The sequence below is a fragment of the Propithecus coquereli genome, unplaced genomic scaffold (genome assembly GCF_000956105.1).
Source record: "Propithecus coquereli isolate 6110/MARCELLA unplaced genomic scaffold, Pcoq_1.0 Scaffold178, whole genome shotgun sequence".
Lineage (NCBI taxonomy): Eukaryota > Metazoa > Chordata > Mammalia > Primates > Indriidae > Propithecus > Propithecus coquereli.
In genome coordinates, this window is record NW_012142523.1 from 3,950,851 (window position 1) to 3,975,203 (window position 24,353).

The 24,353-nt window shown below is 40.1% G+C and overlaps 1 protein-coding gene and 1 pseudogene across 1 annotated transcript in view; one reads left to right on the forward strand and one right to left on the reverse strand.

Annotated features, from left to right (window-relative positions):
* The window catches only part of ZMYM6 (zinc finger, MYM-type 6), a 36,073-nt gene extending 26,124 nt beyond the window's left edge, over positions 1-9,949 (reverse strand). Inside the window, exons 1-3 of the mRNA XM_012642367.1 lie at positions 9,906-9,949; positions 8,603-8,769; positions 145-229 (exon numbers count right to left, since the gene is read on the reverse strand). Of these exons, the coding sequence (XP_012497821.1) occupies positions 145-229; positions 8,603-8,695 (178 nt within the window). The 5' untranslated portion in view covers positions 8,696-8,769; positions 9,906-9,949. The remainder of the gene's footprint in view (positions 1-144; positions 230-8,602; positions 8,770-9,905) is intronic.
* Positions 9,950-22,602: 12,653 nt separating this feature from the next.
* LOC105808550 lies at positions 22,603-23,221 on the forward strand (annotated as a pseudogene).
* The last annotated feature ends 1,132 nt before the right edge of the window (positions 23,222-24,353 follow it).

Below are 24,353 nucleotides of genomic sequence, written 5' to 3' on the forward strand. Positions count from 1 at the left end.
TGGTGTAGAGCAGCTACCCCCAATTCAAAAAACACAGCTCTAAAGGAAGAGAAAAACATACATGACGAGGTCCTTTCCCTCTATTTTACTAGTCAGAATAAACAAATATTAATTGTAATTAACTTGTACCATTCTATTTCTTACCAAGAGGACTGTCACTAACTGAAAACACAGCACTAATTTTCAGTTCACTTTCTTGGGTTTTCGGCTGTTGGGCATGTCCATACTCCTTTAAAAAAGAGAGGAAAAAAAAGAAATGAATATATAATGTATCTAAGTAAAGTAGAAATTTAAGCAAAAAAGGATTCTATCATGTGTTATACATTCTAATCATAATCACCTTCACAAACACCTGAAAAGTCCAAATTTCCAAATTATTAGACTAATCTTTACAAAGACAGTATTTCAGAATTGAAGAATCTTTCATAATAGTTATATCTACTTTTCAACTGTAACCTTGATAGATGGAAGTAACAGATGGCTATTCCAACGCTGAGCACTACCTTTTTGGTTTTTTAGGATATGTTTAAAAGGGAGCAGTAAGTAAAATTAAATCTGAATGATTTAGAGTTTGGATCTAAATTAATAATTTTAGCCACTAAATTTACAAGCTGTTCTATCTGTTAACGGCAGAAAAGATACAAGAGTTTCAATGCAATCTGCTCATTATACATAAAATCATCATAACCCAAATCATATTTACTCTTAATATATTCTTTAAAATGTTTTAAAATAAAATATAATCATGAAACAAATTTTTAAAAATATAAATATCTAGGCCGGGCCCAGTGGCTCATGCCTGTAATCCTAGCTCTCTGGGAGGCCAAGGCGGGCGGATTGTTTGAGCTCAGGAGTTCGAAACCAGCCTGAGCAAGAGCGAGACCCCGTCTCTACTAAAATTAGAAAGAAATTAATTGGACAACTAAAAATATATAGAAAAAAGTAGCCGGGCATGGTGGCGCATGCCTGTAGTCCCAGCTACTTGGGAGGCTGAGGCAGAAAGATTGCTTGAGCCCAGGAGTTTGAGGTTGCTGTGAGCTAGCATGACGCCACGGCACTCTAGCCTGGGCAACACAGTGAGACTCTGTCTCAAAAAAATATATATATATATAAATATCTATCTTGAAAAGGACTGTCCTTTATTCTGAGACCACAACCACCTTATTTATTTATTTATTTATGTTGGTGTTAAAATCTCTCACATATTTCAAAACAGAAAGTTTTAAAAAACAGTCTTACTTTTTTTGAAACAATGGTGATAATAAATGCCAGTTCTATTTTTATTCTCTCTCCACTTAGCAAAATAAGTGACTGTGTCAGTTCCAAAGTTGGTTTAGAATCTTCTTTACACTATTAAATGGTAACAACTAGGAATCACTGCATTAATTTACTACTTCCCATGATGTATGCTATGGCACCAAGACAAGGGAGAACTTATACCGTCTTTATAGATGAGGAAAGTGAAGCTTAGAGATGTTCAGCAACTTGCTCAAGGTTGTGCAAGTGCACAGATTGGAATCAAACCCAGGTTTCTCTGTTCCAAAACCCATGTTAGCACTGTCATAGATACGTAAGTACAATATAATTACTACAATGAATTCAAACCCTGGCCCCCAAGTGAAATTAAGTTCCTCCGTTATAGTCTCTCCTATCTCCTTTCTCTCACAGCACTTACCATAATACATCATTTCATATTTATTTGGATGATAATTTGATTAAGGACTAACACTCTTTCTCCTCACTACACACACACTAAACTGAAAGAACCATGTCCACTATGGACAGGGACCTTATTTGTTTTTTCACCTCTGTATTCCCAAAGCTCAGCATAGTCAACGTAACACACTGAAGGAGACTATGGGTTCTAACAGCAGACAGAAACAGATGAGATCTTGGCTCTTAAATAAGTTATTTAATCTTTCTTAGTTTCAATATCCTTATCTATAAAATAAAGATAATATTACCTAACCCACAGGGTGGGTGGGGGTAGCTTGGGGAAGGTAAATGATTTAGTGTAAATAAAATATGTAGCTTGATATCTTACAGTTAGCCAAAAGCAAGCATGATATGCACACAAAAATGCTAGTTCTTATACTTATTATTAGTTTCATAACTGTGGCATTTAATAAACATTTGTTGAATGACTGAATTTAAGTCCACTCAATCCAAGTGGATGTTCTTAAACATTATACTTAAATAACATTTATCTATTGACACATGCAAAAAGAAGAGTAAAAGTACTATATATACCTTCAAATTACCAAAATGAATGCTTAAGACCCAATAAAAAATTACCTTGCCTTATCATCAACCCAATTTCTAATATTTTTCTAATATTCCTGTTATATTTCCCTAATCCATTTATTTTACTTCACAAAGTAACTGTTCTAAACTGTCACAGCTCCCAAGTTCCAACCCCACGTATGTTTGCTCACTGATACTTCAATTTCACCAAGTAAAAGAAGCCATTAAGAACTCCAGCATCCTGATTCCTCCCACCACCGTACCTACAAATTAATCAGCAAACTATCCTATCTTACAGGAAAAGGCAACCTTCTTAGCTACAGCTAAAATAGGGCTTGTTGTTCTGGATCCCTTTCTCTCTCCCTCCTTTGGGCACTCCATCCTATCTCTCCACCTCTATACTGGTCTCTTCTCAGCTTACAATCAATCTAGTCCCTTAAGAACTACTGCCCTCTCTTCTCCCTCCCTTTACAAATTTAGAGGAAAAGTACATGCTTCATTCCTTCACTACTTCCTCAGTTTGACTTCCTCCTGAACCCAGCGCTATCAGGCTAATGTTTCAATTGAAACGGTTTTAAGAGGGGTTGGGAACCTGCAGCCTTGGGGCCACATGTGGCCTTCTGGATCCCTGAGTGCGGCCTTTTGACCAAATCCAAATTTCAAGCTTCTTTCTATCTTAATTGGCCTCTCATACACTTCTGACACCACCAATGAGTCCACTGTCTTTTGATTCTGTTATGTCATTACTTCTTCTTAGTAACTGCAATGGACTGAATGTCTGTGTCTCCCCAAAATTCCTATGTTGAAACCCTAAATTCCTAAAATGATGGTATCTGGAGGTAGGGCTTTGGGGCGATAATTAAGTCATGAGGGTGGAGCCCTCATGAATGGCATTAGTGTCAGAAAGCTAGCTCTCTTCCTATCATGAAAGGCTACAAGAAGAAGTTGGCTGTCTGCAACCCAGAAGAGGGCCCTCGTCAGAATGCAATCATCCTGGTGTCCTTATCTCAGACTTTCCATCTCCAGAACTGTGAGAAATAAATTTCTGTTGTTTATAAGCCATCCAGTCTATGGTAATTTGTTATAGCAGCAAATGACTAAGACACTAAGACAGTATCCTTCATTGATCTTCCTATATTCACCCTTAAAATCGATGGTTCCCAAATTCAGTGGCATCAGAACCTCCTGGAGGTCCTGTCAAAACATAGATCATTGGGCTCCAGCCTCAGAGTTTCTGAATCAGTAGGAGAACTTACACTTCTAAGAAGTTCTGAAGTAATGCTGAAGCTGTTGGTTGGGGGACTACCTTGAAGCCCTAAATTAACCCGCTTTCCAGCTTTCTACTCTGAGCTCTACTCTCTTGTTTCACTCTTGTTCTCTGAGCAATCTCATCCACATTTGTGGCTTCAACTATCACATGTAGGGTTGCTAGATTTAGCAAATAAAAATACAAAACGCTCAGTTAAATTTAAATTTTGGCTAAATCACAAATAATTTTTAGAATAAGTATATTCCAAGTATTGCATATAACACACTTATATAAAAATTATCATTATTTATGTGATAATCAAATTTAACCCAGCACCCTACATTTCTTCTGGGAGTTCTACACCTCCAGGTAGATAACTTTCTAATCTCTAAATCCTAGATGCCTCCTAGTGCAAATTACCACTTGAATGTCCCACAAGCCCTTTAAACACAACAGATCCCAAATTACACTTATTTTCCCCAAAAATCCTATTTTAGCCCCTCAGTAAACAGTATCACCAGAAACCTGTAAGAATTCCTGGACTCTTCTCTTTGCCTGTCTAGCCTCATATGCAATCTCTAAATGTGATCAATCCTACCTAAACATTTAAAAATCTATTCTCTTGGCCAGGCACAGTGGCTCATGCCTGTAATCCTAGTACTCTGGGAGGCCAAGGTGGGAGGATTACTTGAGCTCAGAAGTTCGAGGGCAGCCTGAGCAAGAGCAAGACCCCATCTCTACTAAAAATAGAAAAATTAGCCAGGCATCATGGTGGGCACCTGTGGTCCCAGCTACTTGGGAGGCGGAGGCAGGAGGATCACTTGAGCCCAGCAGTTTGAGGTTTCAGTAAGCTATGATGATGCCACTGTACTCCAGCCGGGGCAACAGAGCAAGACTCTGTCTCAAAAAAAAAAAAAAAAAAACAACCAAAAAAAAAAAAAAAAAAAAAACCCTATTCCCTTCTCCCACTTTATTCTCTTGAAATACTCAACTGCTAAACACACCACATTCCTTTAGCCTTCCGTGACTTGGCACAGGCTGTTTTCTCCATCTGAAACGCGTAATCATTTGTTATAACTCAATTGCTACCTGCTCTGTAAATCCTTCCTTTCCTTCCCAGACAGATTTAGGGCTCCTTCCCCTACACTCCCAATGCACCTTACATATTTTTTTTTACCAGCGAAACATAATATTATGATTTTCTATCTGCACAGAGGTGACACAAAACAACACAAAGAATACAAATTTAAAGCCAGTTAAAACTAAGTTCCTACTCTAGCTCTGATGCTCCTTCAAGTTTGGATAAGTTACTTAACCTCTCCTTGTCGTAGTCTCCTCATTTGTAAAACAGGGTAAGGATACTCCCCTTATGTGGCTGTAGGGTTTAAATGAGAATGCTTAAGACAGGCTTAGCACTGGTTCTGGCAAGGCACAGTCACTCAAAAAATACTACCTCTCTCATTCCCGTAACTTTCCTCTCCATTACACTATCAATTGCCTTGAGAGCAGAGGCCCCATCTTTTCATCTTCATAGCTCTTCTGAAAGCAAAGTAACTAACACAGCTTACCATCCTGGTTAAGGGTTTGAGCTCTTAAACCAGACTGCTGGGGTACAAATCCTGGCTCAATCATTTACTAGTTGTGTGGCCTTTAACAAGTTATTATTTATGTCTCTGCTTCCTCATATGTAAGGTGGGGAGAGAAAGAGTACTTAGGGTTGTGAGCATCAAATGTAAATTGCTTAAACTTAAAATAGTGTCCAAGTGTTATGGATTATAGTAAACAGGAATAAAAACTCACTGAATGAATGAACGAGACCTCAACTATAACTTTAATACCCAGAGTAGACTCATATATCAGAAAATACTAAACATTTTTGATTTCCTGTCTATTTGCCAATACTGAAATGACATTCATCAATGCAAGATGGAAAATAGCACACATGATTTGTTCAGTTGGCCTTTCTATCATAGTCCATACCCTCAATCATGAAAAAATATAGCCTATTCATCTGAAAGCATTAATCTAAACCAAAGAGAACTGAGGAGGTCCCTATCCACATAAATTTACAATCTAAGCTGGTAGGGAGATTTTCAATATCACAATTTTTATATTCAGAAAGAACAATTAACAATATTTATGAAGTTTATATATTTCTGGCAAGGTATAACGGAAGAAATACTGGATCTGGAATAAAAACAAACCGGTTTGTATCACAGTTTTACCATGGGATACTGGTAAAGTCACTTATTCCTTCAGGCTCAGTTTCCTTATCCGTGAAACACAGGCTCTTTCATTCCAATTACTGAACATGTACTTTGTGCCAGTCATGTCAGCAGGAATTGGGGATTCGGGTCAAATAAGACCAATAATCTCTGCCTTTAAAGAAACTGCAGTCTAGTGTATGAATAGTGGGGCGGGGGGGGAGTGAAATTAAGCATTAATATGATCAGTATGAAAACAAACTTCATTGACCTGTAGATGCCATAATAAAAGTGAATGTACTATGTAATAGGAAAAAAAAAAGAATGGCTAATTCTACCTCTAAGTGACAGTTAAACTATATCTTAAAAGAGGAGAAAATTTTTGCCAGCCTACTTAGTTTATTTCTTTTTCCACAGGCAGCAGAAATGGCATGTGCAAAGGCAAGGAAATAAAACTGAACAGAAGATAACTTTGAGTGAACTGCAAATAGTTCGCAGGAGCAGAGATTACAAAAGGCAGAAAGAATGAGTGATGACACTGAAGAGGGAAACAAAGGCCTAAACGTGGTAGATGGATGTCACACTAAAAAATGTATGCTTTATCAAACAAGAGGAGACAGTGTCTTTAAGAGGAGTAATATCATCACATCTACAGAGTACAATGGCATCACTGCACAGTGTTTTGATAGGGTATGTGACTAAAGGAACAATGAGTAGGGAACTATTATAAAAAAGTCTAGATGAGAAATAATGAAATAGGGAGAAAAATAAAGGGACAGATTCAAAAAACATTTAAAAGGTAGAATCCACAGAACCTGGCAAACAAATGGTTACTTTCAGCAGAGAAAGAGGAAGAATTTACCATCTGGAGGGAAAATAAGTGTCACGGATGCCACCCTGACATGTGCCCCCTACCCACATCCTATAGATACTACCTCAGAAACCTTCTTAGCCCAGCACTCTAGGAAGGCATGGAGTTCATGAGTGAAACAAAAACTATCTGACATCCCTGTGCTAGAATGATACTGCCTGTGAGATGGTATGAAAAATAAAATATTATTTCTTATTAATTATTTTCTTTTATTTATATCATTTATATTAATAGCTATTATTCTAAAATATTATTGCTTTGCTTATACAATAAAGTCAATAATTATAGAGTATAAAGCAAAAGAATTGTTCAAGAAGAAAAAAATGTTCTTGCCAAAAAAACTAGCTAGTCTCTCCACATTGATTTTTGTGCTTTCTAATCCGGGTCCCTAAGCGGTGGCCAGAATGATCTTTCCAAACACAAATCTGTTTCATCTTACTTTCCCACTTAAAATCCTACAATGCCTTCCCATTGATTTTAGGATTAAGCCAAAATTCATAACAAAGCCCACTAGGTTTTGCATGATCTGGCTTCAAACTATATACAGAGCCTTACCACAGAAGCAGGATAGCACAGGCTCTGAAGTCTGACCACCTCAATTTGAATCTAGTCTTTGTCATTTACTAACCATGATCTGTGGTAAACTGTTTGACTTTTTTGTGCTTTGGTTTCCTCATCTGTAAAATGGGGATAATAATATAGGGCTTTTCCATTAATTTTTTATATGCATATATTCATGGGGTACAAGTACAATTTTGCTACACTGATATGTTGCATTGTAGTGAAGTCAGGGCCTTCAGTGCATACATCACTGAAAAAAAGGCACATTGTACCCATCAAGCAACCTCCCATCATCCACCCCTCACCACCACTCTGAGTTTCCATTGTCTATCATTCCACACTCTGTTTCCATGTGTACACATTATGTAGCTCCCACTTATATGTGAGAGCATGCAGTTTCTGTCTTTCTGTGTCTCAGTTGTTTCACTTAAGATAATGGCCTCCAGTTCCATCCATGTTGCTGCAAAAGACATGATTTCATTCTTTTTTATGGCTGAATAGTATTCCATCGTGTATATACACCACATTTTCTTTATCCAATCATCCATTGATGAACACTTACGTTGATTCCGTATCTTTGCTATTGCGAATAGTGCTGTGATAAACATGAGTGCACTTATCTAATAATATCGTTTTGAGAATGATGCTTGACACACTCTTAAGCACACATAAGTATTAATAAGTTAATATTAATGTCACATATTATTATGATATATACTACATGTTGACATATTAATACCATCTATTATTACTGTTGTTGTTATGACCATTATCATCATTACCATCTTCATACCTTTTCTGCTCCAGGCCCGCTGGTCCTGCAATTCTTCAAAAGAACCATGCATCTTTCCAACTCGGGGCTTTCCTATTCACGATTCCTTCTGTCTAGAACACTCTCCTCCACGACCTTTGCCTAATCAATTCATTCTTCATAATTCAGCTTACAAATCCTTCCCTCAGAGAGGCCTTTCCTAGCCATTCACAACCCCCAGCCCCTAACCAAACCTAGGTCAGATTCCCCATTTTAGGCTTTTCTTCCAGAGCACTCGTGATAGTTTGTAATTATATATATTATTTGATCAATTACTTGTGCAATCTCTCTCCTCTCTACTAACCAATAATCTCTATAAGGAAGGTGACTAAGCTGACTTTGCTCACTCCTGGATCCCCAGAGCCTGGCATAGAGTTGACCATAATACTTAAAGGAAACTACTATCAGATACGAGAGAATTTTTTTTAAAGTACCAAGTATGGAAAATGATAACACACATTACTTTCCTTTTACAAAAAGAAATATCGCATAGTTACCAAGATCTTTCATTCAAACAGCAAAAAACCTGATTTACCTATTGAATAGGGAAATAAAGTCAGTTTGCGTTGTTTTAACTTATAAACCAGAAACCGCCTAAAATTTTCAATTCACCAGACAGAAAAGGAATTAGAACTTTTTTTAGATCAAGTTGAAACGCTTACTTGAGCATTGTCAGGTTCCTCTTTAATTTTGTCCAGAAGCCCCTGCTGTGGTGCCATTGCTTTGCCACATTCACCATCCAAAGGTTCCTTCATTCTAATTTTTTACCACAAGGAGTTCCCCAGGCTAAAACTAATAGATTTCTTCCGGGTAATGAGTCGCTGGACACCTGAAACACAACATAAAGGATTGGTATTCAGGTTTATTCTTTTTTCTTCTTCATGTTTGTCTACATTATAAAAGCTTTGTGTTGACCAGAAGGCTTCAGGGCTGAGCATTTGAAAAATAACTCTTCTTGCCTTTTTTCTCTCTACCTGCATTCTGCTCCTTTAGTAGCCACCTTCACATAAGAAAACAGTCTTCCAGCAATAGCTCCCACTTCTCTAATATCTTTAAAGACAAGCACTCTGGTCTTTTATGTATGTTGAATGCAGTTGAGGGGAATGAGACGAGCAGACCAAGACATGGGAGGAAGTTACCAAGCTCTGAGAAGAATGGACTCAAGAAACAGTTTCTGACTTCATGAGAATTAGTATTTGGAGGCCCAAGTCAGCTATTATTTCTCAAAGCGGTACACAACCACCTTCCTGCCCTTACCTCTAACTCAGCCCTCACCGGAGACTTTGCTAAGGACCCAATTTCTTGGCCTAAGGCCGGATGAGAAATCAAGACGCCATCCATCGAAAGTGAACAATAGGTATGCCCTTGCTTAAAGTGGGTCACCTGCAACTTTCAGGGTCTCCGTGGGGGTCAGGCCTCTCTGAGCCCTGCTTCACCATCGCCTTCCTGTAGACAAGAAACTCTATCGGCCACTCAGTAGATTCCCTTCCCCTAAAAGTAAACGTACTAATCAGAAGGAATTAAACCTGAAATTTAAAAACAAAAACAAAACGAAACAAAAAATCTCTCCAAAGCTGTCTTTAACCAAACAGTCAAGCCAGGCACGGAAACGGACAGCTGGTTTAAAAACCAGTTCTGAAAAAAGATGAGAACTTTTGACCACTTGCCACAGTCACAACAATGTTTGGGCGCGCATCCCTCCTCTCAGTATAGCATGCGTTCCGAAATTCTCGTTCCCACCAAGAATTCCCACGCCCGTCACTGAGGACGAACGAGGTAACGCAATCTCCGTGGGAGAGCACGGGACCCGCAAGTGCCTGTCACCGCGTCCCTGAGGCGAAGGCTGCAGCACAGCCCCAACAGCCCGCCTGGCGCCGCCCCCGCCCGCGCCCGCGCCCCCTCGTCACGTGGCGCGGCCCCCGCCCCGTCCGCCCGCCCCTCCGGTGCCACCGCGGCCGCACCCACCTTCTGTCTCCTCCTTGCTCCCAGGCGATGCCCCAGGCAGGGAACCGGGAATAGGACCCAAGCCCCCCGCGCCTGGACGCGTATTATTTCCTCTTACTGGAATTCCGCCTGATACATCGCAACGCAACACCCAGCCAACCGCGCGTGCGCAACCCTAGTCTCCGCCCACTTTTCCCGTCATGCCCCAGACCCGAGCTGTGTGGCCCTTCCCAGCATTCCTCTTTCCTCAGTTATGGTTGACTTCTTAAAGAGACCCAGTCTAAGTTGTGAAAAGGCGGAGGAAAGATGGGGTTTAGGGAAGAACGTGAGGGGCATTGGAAGGCGCTGTTGGTACGCTGCATCATTCTTTAATGCCCATTTCCAGAAAGGTGGCCTGCTGAGAGAACATGGTAATAAATAATATCTGATATTTATTAAACCAAATGCTTGCTAAATACTTGACATGTATCATCCCACTTAATCCTCACCACAACCCTAAGAGGTATACATTTTTATCTTTGAGATATAAATGAAGAGATTAATTAACTTGCCCAAAATCAAAACTTGGCTTTTTTTTTTTAATTCAACATTGTTTCAGAGATACATTAATGGTTTGTGTGGCCGTTTATTCATTTTAACTGCTGTATAGTATTCCTTTGTACAAATATGCTACAATACAATCACCTACTATTGGTGAACATTTGAGTTGTTTCCCATTTTTATTTTTTATTTATTTATTTTTTTTTGAGACAGAGTCTCGCTTTTGTTGCCCAGGCTAGAGTGAGTGCCGCCCGGCGTCAGCCTAGCTCACAGCAACTTCAAACGCCTGGGCTCAAGCGATCCTCCTGCCTCAGCCTCCCGAGTAGCTGGGACTACAGGCATGCGCCACCGTGCCGGGCTAATTTTTTCTATGTATTTTTAATTATCTGATTAATTTCTTTCTATTTTTAGTAGAGACGGGGTCTCGCTCTTGCTCAGGCTGGTTTCGAACTCCTGAGCTCAAACAATCCGCCCGCCTCGGCCTCCCAGAGTGCTAGGATTACAGGCGTGAGCCACCGCACCTGGCCTGTTTACCATTTTTGGCTGTTAGGGGTAATGCGGCTGTGGACACTCTTGTCTTTTGTGGTATTAAAGGACAAACTTACAGCAAATTTAGTTTAAAGATCTCAGTTGGCTTTATTTGTGATTCTAGAATCAGGCAACACTTCATTACATAAGATATAAATAAGTATTCCAATAAACTGAACAGAGGAAGTAGGTTTTATAGACAAAGAAGGGCTAAAGAAAACAGAAACAAGGAATAAAAAATGGATTGGTCATCTCAAAGTTATTTTTCTTGTAAAGCAGGAACAGGGAAACAGAACAATAGAGAAATAACTGCTTGGTTAACATAGGTTACTTCATTTTACTTTTTTTTTTTGATACGAATTAAACGATGGGGAACTTCATTATCGTGCTGATTAAAACTGGCCTGTTTGGGAAATCAGGCTGTTATTATCTATCTCTCTCTCTCGCTCTCCCCACCTCTCCAGCCCCCTTGATTTCTAGGGAGTCAAATAACAACCTAGCTTCAGTTATGTGATGTGGAACCTCAGCATGAGTGACTCCATTTTGATCTTTAGTCTGGTCTATTGGGACCTAGCACAGGGGCTTAGTCCAAAACAACAGCCTCCTATAATTTTTATTTAACAGTGGCACATATGCACACATTTCTGTTGAGTCTATATCCAGCGGTGAATTAGTTTGTTGTGTATATGTGAAACTTAGGTAGACAATGTCAAAGAATTTTAGAATGTAGTTGTTTTGGTTTACACTCCCCACCAACCATGTATGACTATTTCAGTTGTCCAACATCCTTGCCAATAATAAATACTGTACAACTTTTTAATTATAATCATTCTGGTGGGGGTATAGTGATATCTCACTGTGGTATTAATTTGCATTTCCCAGGTTACTAATAAGGTTAAACCCATTTTCATATTTTTGGATATCTGGATATCCTTTCTTTAAAGTGCCTGTTCAAGTCTCTTACTCATTTTTGTATTGGATTGTCTGTCATTTTTTTATGGTATATATTCTGGATATGAATCCTGTTGTGGTTTGAATGTGTGTGTCCCTTCAAAATTCATATGTTGGAACTTAAACCCAAAGATGAAAAGTGAAGCCTTTGGGAGATGATTAGGCCATGAGGACTCCACACTCATTGTGTTAGTCCATTTTGTGTTGCTATAAAGGAATAGCTGAGACTGGGTAATTTATAAAGAAAAGAGGTTTATTTGGCTCATTGTTCTGCAAGCTATACAAGAAGCATGGCACCAGCATCTGCTTCTGATGGGAGCTTCAGGAACCTTCCAATCAAGGTGGAAGGTAAAGAGAGAGCAGGCACATCACATGGTGAGAAAAGGAGCAAGAGAGAGGTGCCAGGCTCCTTTAAATAACCAACTCTCACAGGAACTAATAAAGCGAGAACTCACTCATTATTACAGGGACAGCATCAAGCCACTCATGAGGGATCCGCCCCCACAACCCAAACACCTCCCACCAGGTCCTACATCCAACACTGGGGATCAAATTTCAACGTGAGATTTGGAGGGGCCGAACATCCAAACCATACCACTCATGAATGGGATTAATGGTCTTATAAAAGAGGCTTCATATGGGTTCACCCCTTTTGCCCCTTTAACCTTTCACCATATGATTACACAGTGTTTGTCCTCTCCAGAGGACTGCAACAAGGTTTCATCTTGGAATCAGAGAGTGAGCCCTTACAAGACATCAAATCTGCTTGTGTCTTGATCTTGGACTTCCCAGCCTCCAGAACCATGAGAAATACATTTCTATTATTTATAAATTACCTAGTCTGTGGTACTTTCTTATAGCAAGCAGGAATGGACTAAGACAAGTCCTTTTTGAGTATACAGTAGTCCCCTCCTTGTCTACAGTTTCACTTTCTGCATTTTCAATTACTTGCAGTCAACCACCATTTGAAAATATTATATGAAAAATTCCAGTAACAAACAAGGTAAGTTTTAAACAACTTTTATCAAAGTATATTGTTATAATTTTTCTGTTTTATTATTAGTTATTGTTGTTAATCTCTTACTGTGCCTAATTTATAAACTAAACTTTATCTTAGGTGTGTATGTACAGGAAAAAAACAGCATATATAGGGTTCAGTACTACCTGCAATTTCAGATATCTGTGGAACATCTTGGAACACATCCCCGGTTCATAAGGGGGGTACTACTGTACATATTGAAAATATCTTCTCCCATTCAGTAGATTGTCTTTTCACTCTATTATTGGTGTCTTTCAATGAACATAAAAGACCTTTATGCTTAGTGCTTCTTGGGTCCATTAAGAAATATTTTCCTAGAAAAAAAAAGGAATATTTTCCTACCAAAGGTAGAAAATTTCTGGAAGTGTTATTACTTTGTCTTTCACATTTAGATCTATAATCCACCTGAAGTTGAGTTTTATGTGTTATGTGAGATAAGTCAGATTTCATCTTTTCCATGTGAATATTAAATTGATTAAGCACTATTTTTGAAAAGGCTGCTCTGCATTGACACCTTTGTCATAGATAAGTTGTCTATATATGTGTGGGTTTGTCTCAGGACTAGGTAGTGTATTCCTTTTGTCTCTCTTTATAGAAATACCGCACTGTCTTAATTTCTGTAATAGGTTTATAATAAATGTTGATACCTTATAGAAAAAGTCATCCCTCCCATTATGTCCTTCAAGATTGTCTTGGCTTTCTTTAGTCCTTTACATCTTCATGTAAATTTCTGAATCAGCTCATCAGTTGTGACAAAACTTGCCTTATAAATTTTAGGATCAGTTTGGGATTTTGTTTAGCACTGGATAGAAGTAGTATACCTGTTTTGGAGAATTGGCATTTGTTATTCATTGTGTTGAATTACATCCCCTACAAAAGATATTTGTAAATCCTACCCCTCAGAATGTGAACTTATTTGGATATGGGGTTATCGTAGATGCAAAGTTAAGATTAGGCCATACTGGAGTAAGGTGGGCCCTTAATCCAATATAACTGGTGTTCTTATAAGAGGAGAAAAGACATAGAGACACACACGCAGCAGAAAAACACCATGTGACAATGGAAGCAGGGATTGAAGTACTGTAGTTGCAAGCCAAGGAATGCTAAGGATTGTCAATGAACTCCAAAAGCTAGAAGAGGCAAGAAAGGATTCTCCCACACAAGTTTCCCAGAAATCATGCCCTACTGATCTTTGATTTTGGACTTCTGAACTCAAGAACTGTGAGATAATAAATTATGTTGTTTTAAGCCAACTAGTTTGTGGTAGTTTGTTATAGCGGCCTTGGAAAACTAATAATAGTATCATATAGGATTGAATCTTCCAATCCATGAAAATGATGTATCTCTCCATTTATCTGTATGTCTGTAATTTCTCTTAATAATGTTTTAATAGTTTTAAGTATAGAGATTGCACACATCTTTGTTAAATTTATTCTAGGCATTTAATATTTTAGGTTATTTTAAATGGTAAAAATTTTATTTTCTAATTGTTTCCAGTATATAGAAATACAATTTATTTTGTATGTTGGTCTTGAAGCTAGCACCTTTGCTAAATTTACTTACTAATTCTAATATTTTGGCCATTTTTTTTGGATTTTCTAAGTTTTCAGCTTAGAAATAATGACAATTTTATTTCTTTTTTTCCAATCATATAACTTTTATGTCTTTTTCTTGCCTGCCTCTAGTAATGTGTTAAATGGAAATGATAATATAGGGTATCTGTGTTTTGTTCCTGCTATGTTGCTTTCATTAATTAATTATTAAATGTTATATTTACTTTAGGATTTTCGCAGTTACCTGTGGGAGGTTAAACATAGCCATAAATTCTTTGCAACTTCTCCCAACAAGAGAGAGAGTCTGTCACAGTTAATGTCTTATGTCAACTTGAATCTGTGGACTCAGTAGATTGCCCTCCCATATGTTGGAAGGCATCATCTAATCCACTGAGGGCCTGAACAGAACAAAAAGTGGAGGAAGGAGTAATTTGTCCCCTCCCTTTTTTTTTCTTGCCTCACTGCTTGAGCTGGAATATCTCATTTCATTTTCTCCTGCCCTTGGACTAGGATTTATACCATCAGCTCCCCTGATACTCAGGCCTTTGGACTCAGACTGAATTACACCACTGGCTTTCTTGGGTCTCCATCTTGCAGATGGCAGATTGTGGGACTTCTCAGCCTCCATAATCATGTGAGCCGATTCCTCATAATAAGTCATCTTCACATCATATTGGTTCTGTTTCTCTAGAGAACCCTCACTAATACAGTCTATTTCCCTACCTCTTATTTCTCGATTGGCCTTGTGAATTATTTTAACCAACGTAATGTTACAGAAGTGATACCGTATGAATTCCTAAGCATAGGCCTCAATAGTCCTTGCGGCTTCTGCTTTCACTATCTTGGAACGCTTCCACCACCATATGCAGGTTAGATGGATTAAAGTACTGATTGATGAGTAATCATATGTAGAAAGTGGCCCCATGGCCAGGACCAAGTCCGCATACATGTGAGTGAAACTATCTTAGATCTTCCAGGTTACTAAATGATTGTAGCACCTATTGCTACATAACAAGGGGTGCTTTGTTATGTAGCAATAGATAACTATTACAGAGCTGATATCTACAAATGGGGTACTGCCATAACTAAAATGTAAAACATCTGGCATTGACATTGGTACCAGGCAGCAGGCAGAAACAGGAAAGACAGCAAGGAGACTTAGTGGAGGCTGGAAGGGCAGTGAGGAAATAGTTATTGGAGGCTGAAGAAAGACTAACCTGTGTTATACAATAGCAAATGTTCAGCAGCACTGTCACTTGTGATAATTTAGAAGCTAGAAAACATACCTCATGACCTTGTGGATCTGGCTTCCATGCAGAATATTAAAAGTGTTTATTGATTCCTTTGAACCGTCTATGATAAGATATTGCAAAAGACAAATAAGCTAAGGAAGAAACTATCCAGTTTTCAAGAAGAAGCTAGACAAAATATAAAGGGCCCAGAACAGTCTCTCCAGCTTGCAAAAGATAAAAGATCATCAAAATAAGAAATGGCTCCAGAACAAAGATAAGTACAAAGATTTAGTACATTGCAGGTAAAAATGTGGCCTTGGGGTCAAGATCAAATCAAGAGTGCAGCTATAAGACCTCATAAGGAGTTAAGCAGTGCCTCATAAACCATCTCACCTAGACAAAAGGGCCTCTGAGAAAGTAAGGGCATCGTGCCACAGCAATCTGACACATGCAAAGTACAGATGCTTCTGTCTCAGAAAGAAGTGTGAATGTGGTTTGGGGAGAAGGGAGTAAATCCCAGTAAGATTCATAAAACACCCACAAAGTTTTTAAGAGAAGTATATTGGCAAAATCAAAACCATAGATGATATGGGGCAAAAACAGTTTGAAATGAAAAAGATCTCTGGGCACCCAACTTTTTATGGGCAGAAAGAAGCTGAAAAAGCAACTCAGCTGCAAATATGGACCATTTCTTATGGAAAAGGGTTTCTCATGGAGTAAAGCCAGGAGTCCAGATGGCAGAAGCAAAAGTCTCTGAGAAAATGGATTATGAAACCATTCCTGGAAAACAAAACAATCAAAGAACATTCCTTGTCCTTAGAGAAGGAGAGCCTGACAATAGGTGCCCAGGTAGATTTCAGAATTACTGTGGATCAACAACTGTTAATGTGCTTTCTATTCTCCTTTTTGAACAGGAGTATTCAGTGGCATCATTATGTCTCTGTATTATAAGGTGTATTGGGGTATAGGTGTGGGGAGTGAGGAGTGAGGGGAGCAGATAACTTGTCCGTTTAGTTCACAGGTCTCTGGATTGAAGAAGTTCCACCTGAGCAGCTGGACCCAATGAACTACACCAGAGGAGTTTTTTTCTTTTTTTTCATGGCCCTGAATTAGATGATGAGATCCTGGAATTTGATCCAATGCCATAATTGTTTGAGACTTTTGGTGGAGGAGATAAGTGTTTTTTGATTGGAAGGGATATGAAACGTTATGGCCAGAAGGTGAACTATGGAAGATAGTTTCCAAAGATGCTGCCAATAATCCTCCCATATTTGTATGTGCATTATGCTTCTCCCATCAAGAGATGAAATCAGTTTCACCTCCACTTGAATCTGTGCTGGACTGTGATTTGTTTTGACCAATAAATTGCAGGGGAAATGACACTGTGACAGTTATAGGTATAGGCTTTAAGAGAACTAGCAACTTCTACCTTTGCTCTCTTAAAGCCACCATATGTATAGGTCTGGCCACTCTGCTGGAGAGAGCACATGGAGAGAGAGAGAGAAGTTCCAGAATTTTCTGGCCATGGTCCTAAGCATGTGAGTGAAACCATCTTGGATGTTCCAGCCAAGCTTCCAGTTGAACGCAGCCACAGAAATGACCCCAGTCAACATCATGTGAACAGAAGAACTCCCCTGCTGAGCCTAGCCAATCACAGAATCATGAGAAATGGCAAATTGTTCTTGTAAGCCACTAAGTTTTGGGGTGGTTTGCTATGTAACAAGAGATAAATGGCACACTAAAATAGTTTGCAGCTTTTAGTCTGATGTTATTAGGAATTTCCTGTCAGTTTGCATGTTCTGTTTCAAGAATCCTTTCTTTGCTCATCTATGACAAATTCCCAGTTGCAATGTTGTGTTCTATTTAGATTTAACTATACGGAGTACAGATTTATTATAATCACTCTTTCCCTTTCATTTTCCCTACCTTGAAAACTAGTTACAGTACTCTTTCAGTTGTTTTTCTCAGATAAAGTTATGGTTGATACACTCCCTGAGTCCCTGTGTATTAATTAAAAGACTAAATTTCTATAACAAAGAAACCCCCAAATACAATGGCTCAAATAAAATTGAAGTTTATCTTCACAATCATTTATAGACATAGTGCTCCTCCATATTGTTTCTCCATCACTGAAACTGAGTCACAGGCACATCTTCCTGAGAGTGTGGAGGAAGCACACACTGGTCTTAAGCTGGTGGGCCCAGATGTGGCACATAACACTTCTTTTTTTTTTTTATTTCAGGATATTATGGGGGTACAGATGTTTAGGTTATGTATGTTGCCCTTGCCTCCCCACTCCCCCCCGACACATAACACTTCTGATCACATTCTGTTAGGGACAACTTAGTCCATGTGGCCACGTGTAACTGCTCTGGGGGCTGGGAAATAGAATGTCATGTTCGAGCCTACAATTATAAATCTAGAGAAAAGGGGAAGATTGAATTCTAATGGAAGGGTAGGAATCTCCACCACATCTTCTGCAGTATTTCCAAAAATATCAATTTGCTGAAAAGTGATGTCTTAGCAATGTATAAGATTCTTGTATTTTAGTTTCTACATAGTATTGTAGAAAAGAAGTGCAAAGCTAATCTAATTCTCTTTTCTTTGTAGGTAAAATATTCTTTCTCATGCTTGTAATCACATAAGACTTTTTTCTTTATCCTTGTTTCATTTAGGATTTTCCCCACCTTCTGCTCACACACCCTGCACTCTGTTCTGGAGAGTTGCCTATCACTTTCCAGCAACTTTTTCTTAATCTGGCAGCACCTCATTACCAAATATGTTATTATTCTTTCAGTAAAACTGAATGAACGTTTATCCTAAATAGAATAAATAAAAACTAAAAATAGCCTCACATCAGTTGTGGTCAGTCTTTACTGCTAAAAGAGTTCAGGTCAGGTCATATTATGCCACCAATGGAATTGTGAAAACTTTCCATTTGGGGAGACTTTTGGATTTCAGGATTGTTAAGTAAGAGATTGTGGACATGTGAATTTAAGTTTAAACTTTTCCTACTTTCTTGTGAAGTTTTTGTTTATAATGGTAAGAATCAGGGACAAGTTTTTTGTTAATATGCACTTTATGCCTCCCTTTTTCAGGAATTTGGGAGTAATTGAGTTTGCACGTGTGGCTTAAACAAGATGGAAATTTATTTCTCTCTTACATGGAAGTTCACAGGGTGTTGGTGTGGCAGATCCATTGACGTCAGAAAAGTACATAGATCATAAGTGTACAGCTCCATGAATTATTACAAAGTGAATATAATCTTTTAACTAGTAACCAGACCAAGATATAGGACATTACCAGCCCTCCAGAACCCCCACTTTTGGGGAAATGAACTTTGGGATCACTCTTCTGTGAATGCTAAATTTTAAATTGGGAAGATAAATTGTCTTCTGGCAACCAGATGAGGGGATGGACTGAGGGAAAAGTTGAGGGGATGATGGTGCCAACATGAAAGTTACGTGACCCATACCAAGACCAGCTAGGAGCCTGGAGATAAAGGTAAAGGAGCCCAGCTTTGCATCGTGGCAAAACCAGCCCCAACCCAACACCAGGCTGCTGAGAGCAGGACAGAAAAGCAGATCAACACAAGGGCTCTACCCAGAGGCATCTCAAGGAAGAGTAAGAGAGTAAATATGAAATATCTCAGGAACTTGGGCCCTAATAGGAAAATATTCAGTCAATATTCTCAGCATGTTTCTACTCTAGGCTTATTCCAGCCTTCAAAGATTTGACCTGGAACCCCTTCCTCTCCCCAGAATGAGCAGGAGGAGGAATGCATCCATGGAATTACATGGCCTACTGCCCTGGTTGGGCCTTGACCACATGCTGGTCCAGGACCTGAGAAAAACTCATTGGCTACACTTCAGCAGCTACCATCTGACCTAACCTGGGCTCCCCCTCCCTCCAGCAGGGAGAATGAGGCCCAATCACTGCTCCTCTCCACACACACTCTGATCATGCCCTAAGGCTGTGGGGTCAGCACTGGTTCAGGGTCTAATCCAGAAACTTCTAATGCCCAGGGACCACACAAATACTCTTACTCTCTTACTGTCCCTCAGCCTTGACCATAGGTGGGAGACCAGAGCTGGCCCAGGTCCTCCGCTCTGCACACACCACACCCACCAGCCCTGCATCATCCTCTCTGCCCTGCCTACTCTTGCCTAGATCCTCACCCTCGCCTCCAGCTCCGCCCTGCTTGCTCCACAGGCCTCAGAAGTGAGGTCTCTTTCATTTCTTTCTCTTGTCTTCAGGCCTGGGAGCACTCTTCCTGTGGCTGCTATTCTGACCTTGGCATCTCCTTCTCTGGTCATGTTAGAAATGACTCGTGGTGTCGTTAAGAAAATAGTTAGACATTGTAAATTGTCTCAGCAAGGTAAAATTTTTATTTTTGATTAGAAGGGCATTTAGTGGCAGTAAGAGTAATTAATTAGTGTGTGTTATAGGTTTTTTTTTTTTTTTGTCTTTTTATCTTTAATGTAGACCTATGGCTGTGTCTTATCCCATTGACCGGGATTTTAACCACACAATTTTGTTTTTATTTGATTGGCTAAGGTATGTTATTAAGACATAAAGGAAGAGGAGGTAGGGGGCTCTTAGTGTAGGGGGCTCTTATTTCAAGTTGGTGGGCTAGTAAGGTATGTGGATGTATGTTATTTTTTTGATATTTTGGCAGAAAAGATTAAGTCAAGGTTATTTCCCCCTACAGTCACAAGAAGAGAAAGACAATTTTCCCTACGGGTCCCAGAGATCCTTTGTGGCATCAAGTTATCTTTATCTGACTCAGAAACCATGAGATTCCCCTTGTTATCTGACCTCTAGAAATAGAACCTCTTTTCTGTAGCTTTGCTGTCCAGAAAGGATCTCCTGGGGCTGTCTCTGGGACTGCCTCTTCTAGCGCTCTCTGGGGCTTTTCCTGCCTCTAAATTGACCAGATCCTGTAAATGGCTCTCACAGAATGGATTTCTTCCCTGAAAAATAAGCTTATAACAGCTTTATTTAGATACACTTCACATACCATACAATTCACCCATTTAAAATGTATAATTCAATAGATTTTGCATATTCAGAGTTGTGCAACCATTGCCACAATCAATACTTGAACATTTTTATTGCCCCAAAAAGAAACCTGTGGATCTGTTATTAGTTACTTCCCATTTCCCACCAATCCATAGGCAACTACCAATCTACTTTCTGTCTCTATAGAATTGTCTATTCTGAACATTTTGTATAAGTGGAATCACACAATACGTGGTCTTTTGTGACTAGTTCTTTTCACTTAGCATAATACTTTCAAGGTTCATCCATGTTGTAACATGTATCAGTACTTCATTTCTTTTTATTGCTAAATAATATGGATGTATTACCATATTTTATTTGTCCATTATATGGACATACCATATTTTATTTATCCATTCATCAATTGATGGACATTTGGGTTGTTTTCACTTTTTGGCTATTATGAATAATGCTACTATGAATAATCATGTGCAAGTTTTTGTGTGGACATGTTTTAATTTCTCATGTTTACATGTGTAAAACAGGAACCAATGCTACAAAATGTAGAGCAATAAGAGAATAAGAAAGAGGTCTTGGAAATTAAAAATACAGTAATGGACATTAGAAATTTAATAGTAGTGTTAGAACATAAAGTTGAGGAAATCACTGGGAAAGTGGAACAAAAAGATACACTATGTCATCTTAGCCACCTACAAGTGGCATTGCTGGGTTATATGGTAACTCTATGTTTAACTATTTGAGGAACTGCCAGACTGCTTTTCAAAGTGGATGCACAATTTTACATTCCCTCTATAGCAGTGTATAAGAGTTCAGTTTTCTCCTCATCCTTACCAGCATTTGTTATTATTTCCTTCTTTTATCATAGCTATCTTAGTGTGTTCAGAGTGACATCTCTTTGTAGGTTTTGTTTGTTTGTTTTATTTTGCTTGGTCTCTTACCCAGGGTCTTGCTCTGTTGCCTGGCTAGAGTGCAGTGGCATCTTCATTGCTCATTGCAACCTCAAACTCCTGGCTCAAACCTCAGCCTCCCAAGTTAGTCTTGAACTCCTGGGCTCAAGCGATTCTCCTGCCTCAGCCTCCCAAAGTGCTGGGATTACAGGCATAAGCCACCATGCCCAACCAGGAAGACAGTTCTACTCCCAGATACCTTTCACTCTTTCACTTTCTGAGGGGAGCCAGAGGATCTGTGTGGAGAGGTCATTCCCTGCCATCCTGCTCGAAACCAGAAAATGTGTCTGTTAGGACTGGGAGTTGGGCATCCCAGGAGGAATGTTGATCTTATGCCTGATGAAAGTCAACACCATCCCCATGCACTCCCAGGATGCATCCCATGGAGGAGCAGGAAGGGCTCTGGGATGGTAGAAGAGGGCCCAGACCCTCCTCTCATCCTGTTTTAGTGGAGGGTGGGGTGGTTTTTTTTCCAAAGCTGCTCCATTTCCACTTGGAAAGAAAGATCCTGTGGCACTGGTGAAGCATGTCTGTCTGTCTGTCTGCCTGCTTACTGGTGTTCCTCCCTAGTCTGAAGGGTTCTATCTGTTCCTGTCTTTCCAAGGCCCTCCCCATCTGGTCTGGGCCTCAGAGCCCCCTCCCTCCCTCGGCTATATCAGCCCTGCTAGCTCAGGGAGTGATTAGGAATTTAATTATTTTGTTTCTCACTTAGTAGATCAATCCCGTCCATCACGGGCAGGCCTTCTCCCCTTGTTCCCCTCTCAGGCTGCCTGGCCAATTGCAAGAGGAAGGAGCTCCATAGGTCACTGGGCCTGGGGGCAATAGATGAAGTTTTAATGAAGGTGAGGGGGTGCGTATAAATTTAAGCAAGCGAGTGTTTGTTTACTGATGAGTATAGGTCTTACCATGTTTATCTGTGAAGATTGTATCAAGTTAAATATTCAGACCTTTCAATTTTTGGCTCAGAGGAGGCAAAGGTGCAACTTTCTTCCACTGTCTCACATTCAGGTGCATCTGATACCAGCTGCCTCCATCATACTGCCAAAATTTAACCCCAGTAAGATCAAAGTCGCATACCTAAGGTGCGCCCATGGGAAAGTCAGTGCCATGCCTGCCCTGGCCCCCAAGATTGGCCCTCTGGGTCTATCTCCTTAAAAGGCTGGTGATGACACTGCTAAGGCAATGGGTGATGGGATCTAAGGATTACAGTGAAAACTGACCTTTCAGAAAAGACAGACCCAGAATGAAGTGGTAACTTCTGCCTCCGCCCTGATCATTAAGGCCCTCAAGGGATCTCGAAGAGACAGAAAGGAAACAGAAAAACACTGAACACAGTGGGAATATCACTTTTGATGAGGCTTTCAACATTGCCCAAAGGGACAGCACCAGTCTTTAACCAGACAACTCTCTGAGGCCATTAAAGAGATCCTAGGAACTGCCCAGTCAGTGGGCTGTTGATTACTTCCACCCTCGTGATGTCATAGATGACATCAACAGTGGTGCAGTGGAATGCCCAGCTAGTTAAGAAGTACAAAGGAAGCTCGATAAAGGATTATTTGACAACAACAACAAAAAAACCATTCATTGCAACATGTATTAATATATACATGCAAGTATTTGTGTAAGTTTTATGTAATTTAAATTGCTGTCAACATGTGTTTGCATGTATAAGGAAGGGATAGAAGGAGTGGAGGTTGATTAGGCTGTGACATTATCCTGAGTGTCCTCCAGGCAACCTTGACCACAATGAGACAGACAGACAGACAGTTTTCTGAGTGCTCTGCCTCTCTGGGACCAGCCTCATATTCTCCCACAATCTTAGATTCAGAGTTGGAAGGCACCTTGTTGGTTACATGGTCTGAGGCCTGAGTCGTGCTTGACTCCCTGCTGCAGCTTCCAAAAGAAGTCTTCAGTCTCTATTTGCACATTTTTCAAGATAGAGAATTAACTCCTCCCTGGCAGCTCCTTCCACAGTGGACAACTCTGCCATCAAGGAGATCCTGATTACAAACCCTGGCCCAGCCACAAGAAGATATTTCCCTTCTTTCTTTCCTGCCCTCACCCCTACTTATATAATTCAGCTCTAGACTGCAGCTTTCCTTTTCTTGATCACTGAGCCTCAAGTCATTGAGTAATGTTGAGCCAGAGCTGCTGTTGGGCACTGGAGACATATAGGTGGATAAGATAAATTTTTGCCTTTACACTAGTAGGGAGGCAGACATGGAAAAATAACTATCAACAAGAATAGAGGAGGGAGTAATTAACTTAGCCTTGGGGGAAGAGAGATCTCCAGGAAAAGTTCCTGGAGGAAAGAAGACACCTGAACGAGTCAGAGGACAGAGGCAGGCAGAGGGAGCTCGCAGTCCGTGCAGCCTCCTCTCCCCACGTGCTCTGCTGCTCTGTCCCCAGCTCCCAGCTCTCTTTTCTCCTGCTAAGCCCAGAAATCCAGAAAGCAGAGTAGAGGCTTAGACATCCCTGTGTCTGGGGCAGGGGCAGGCAGAGCTGAGGGGTGGGAGGCACCACCATGTGAACCCAGCAGTCAGCCAAACAGCCAGCCTTTATGGGGTCCTGTGGGGCCCAGCCCTGTGCTTGACTGGCCTATGGGAGAGGCCCAGAAGGTGCTGGAAGCCCTCGTCCCAGCTCACACAGACAGCTTG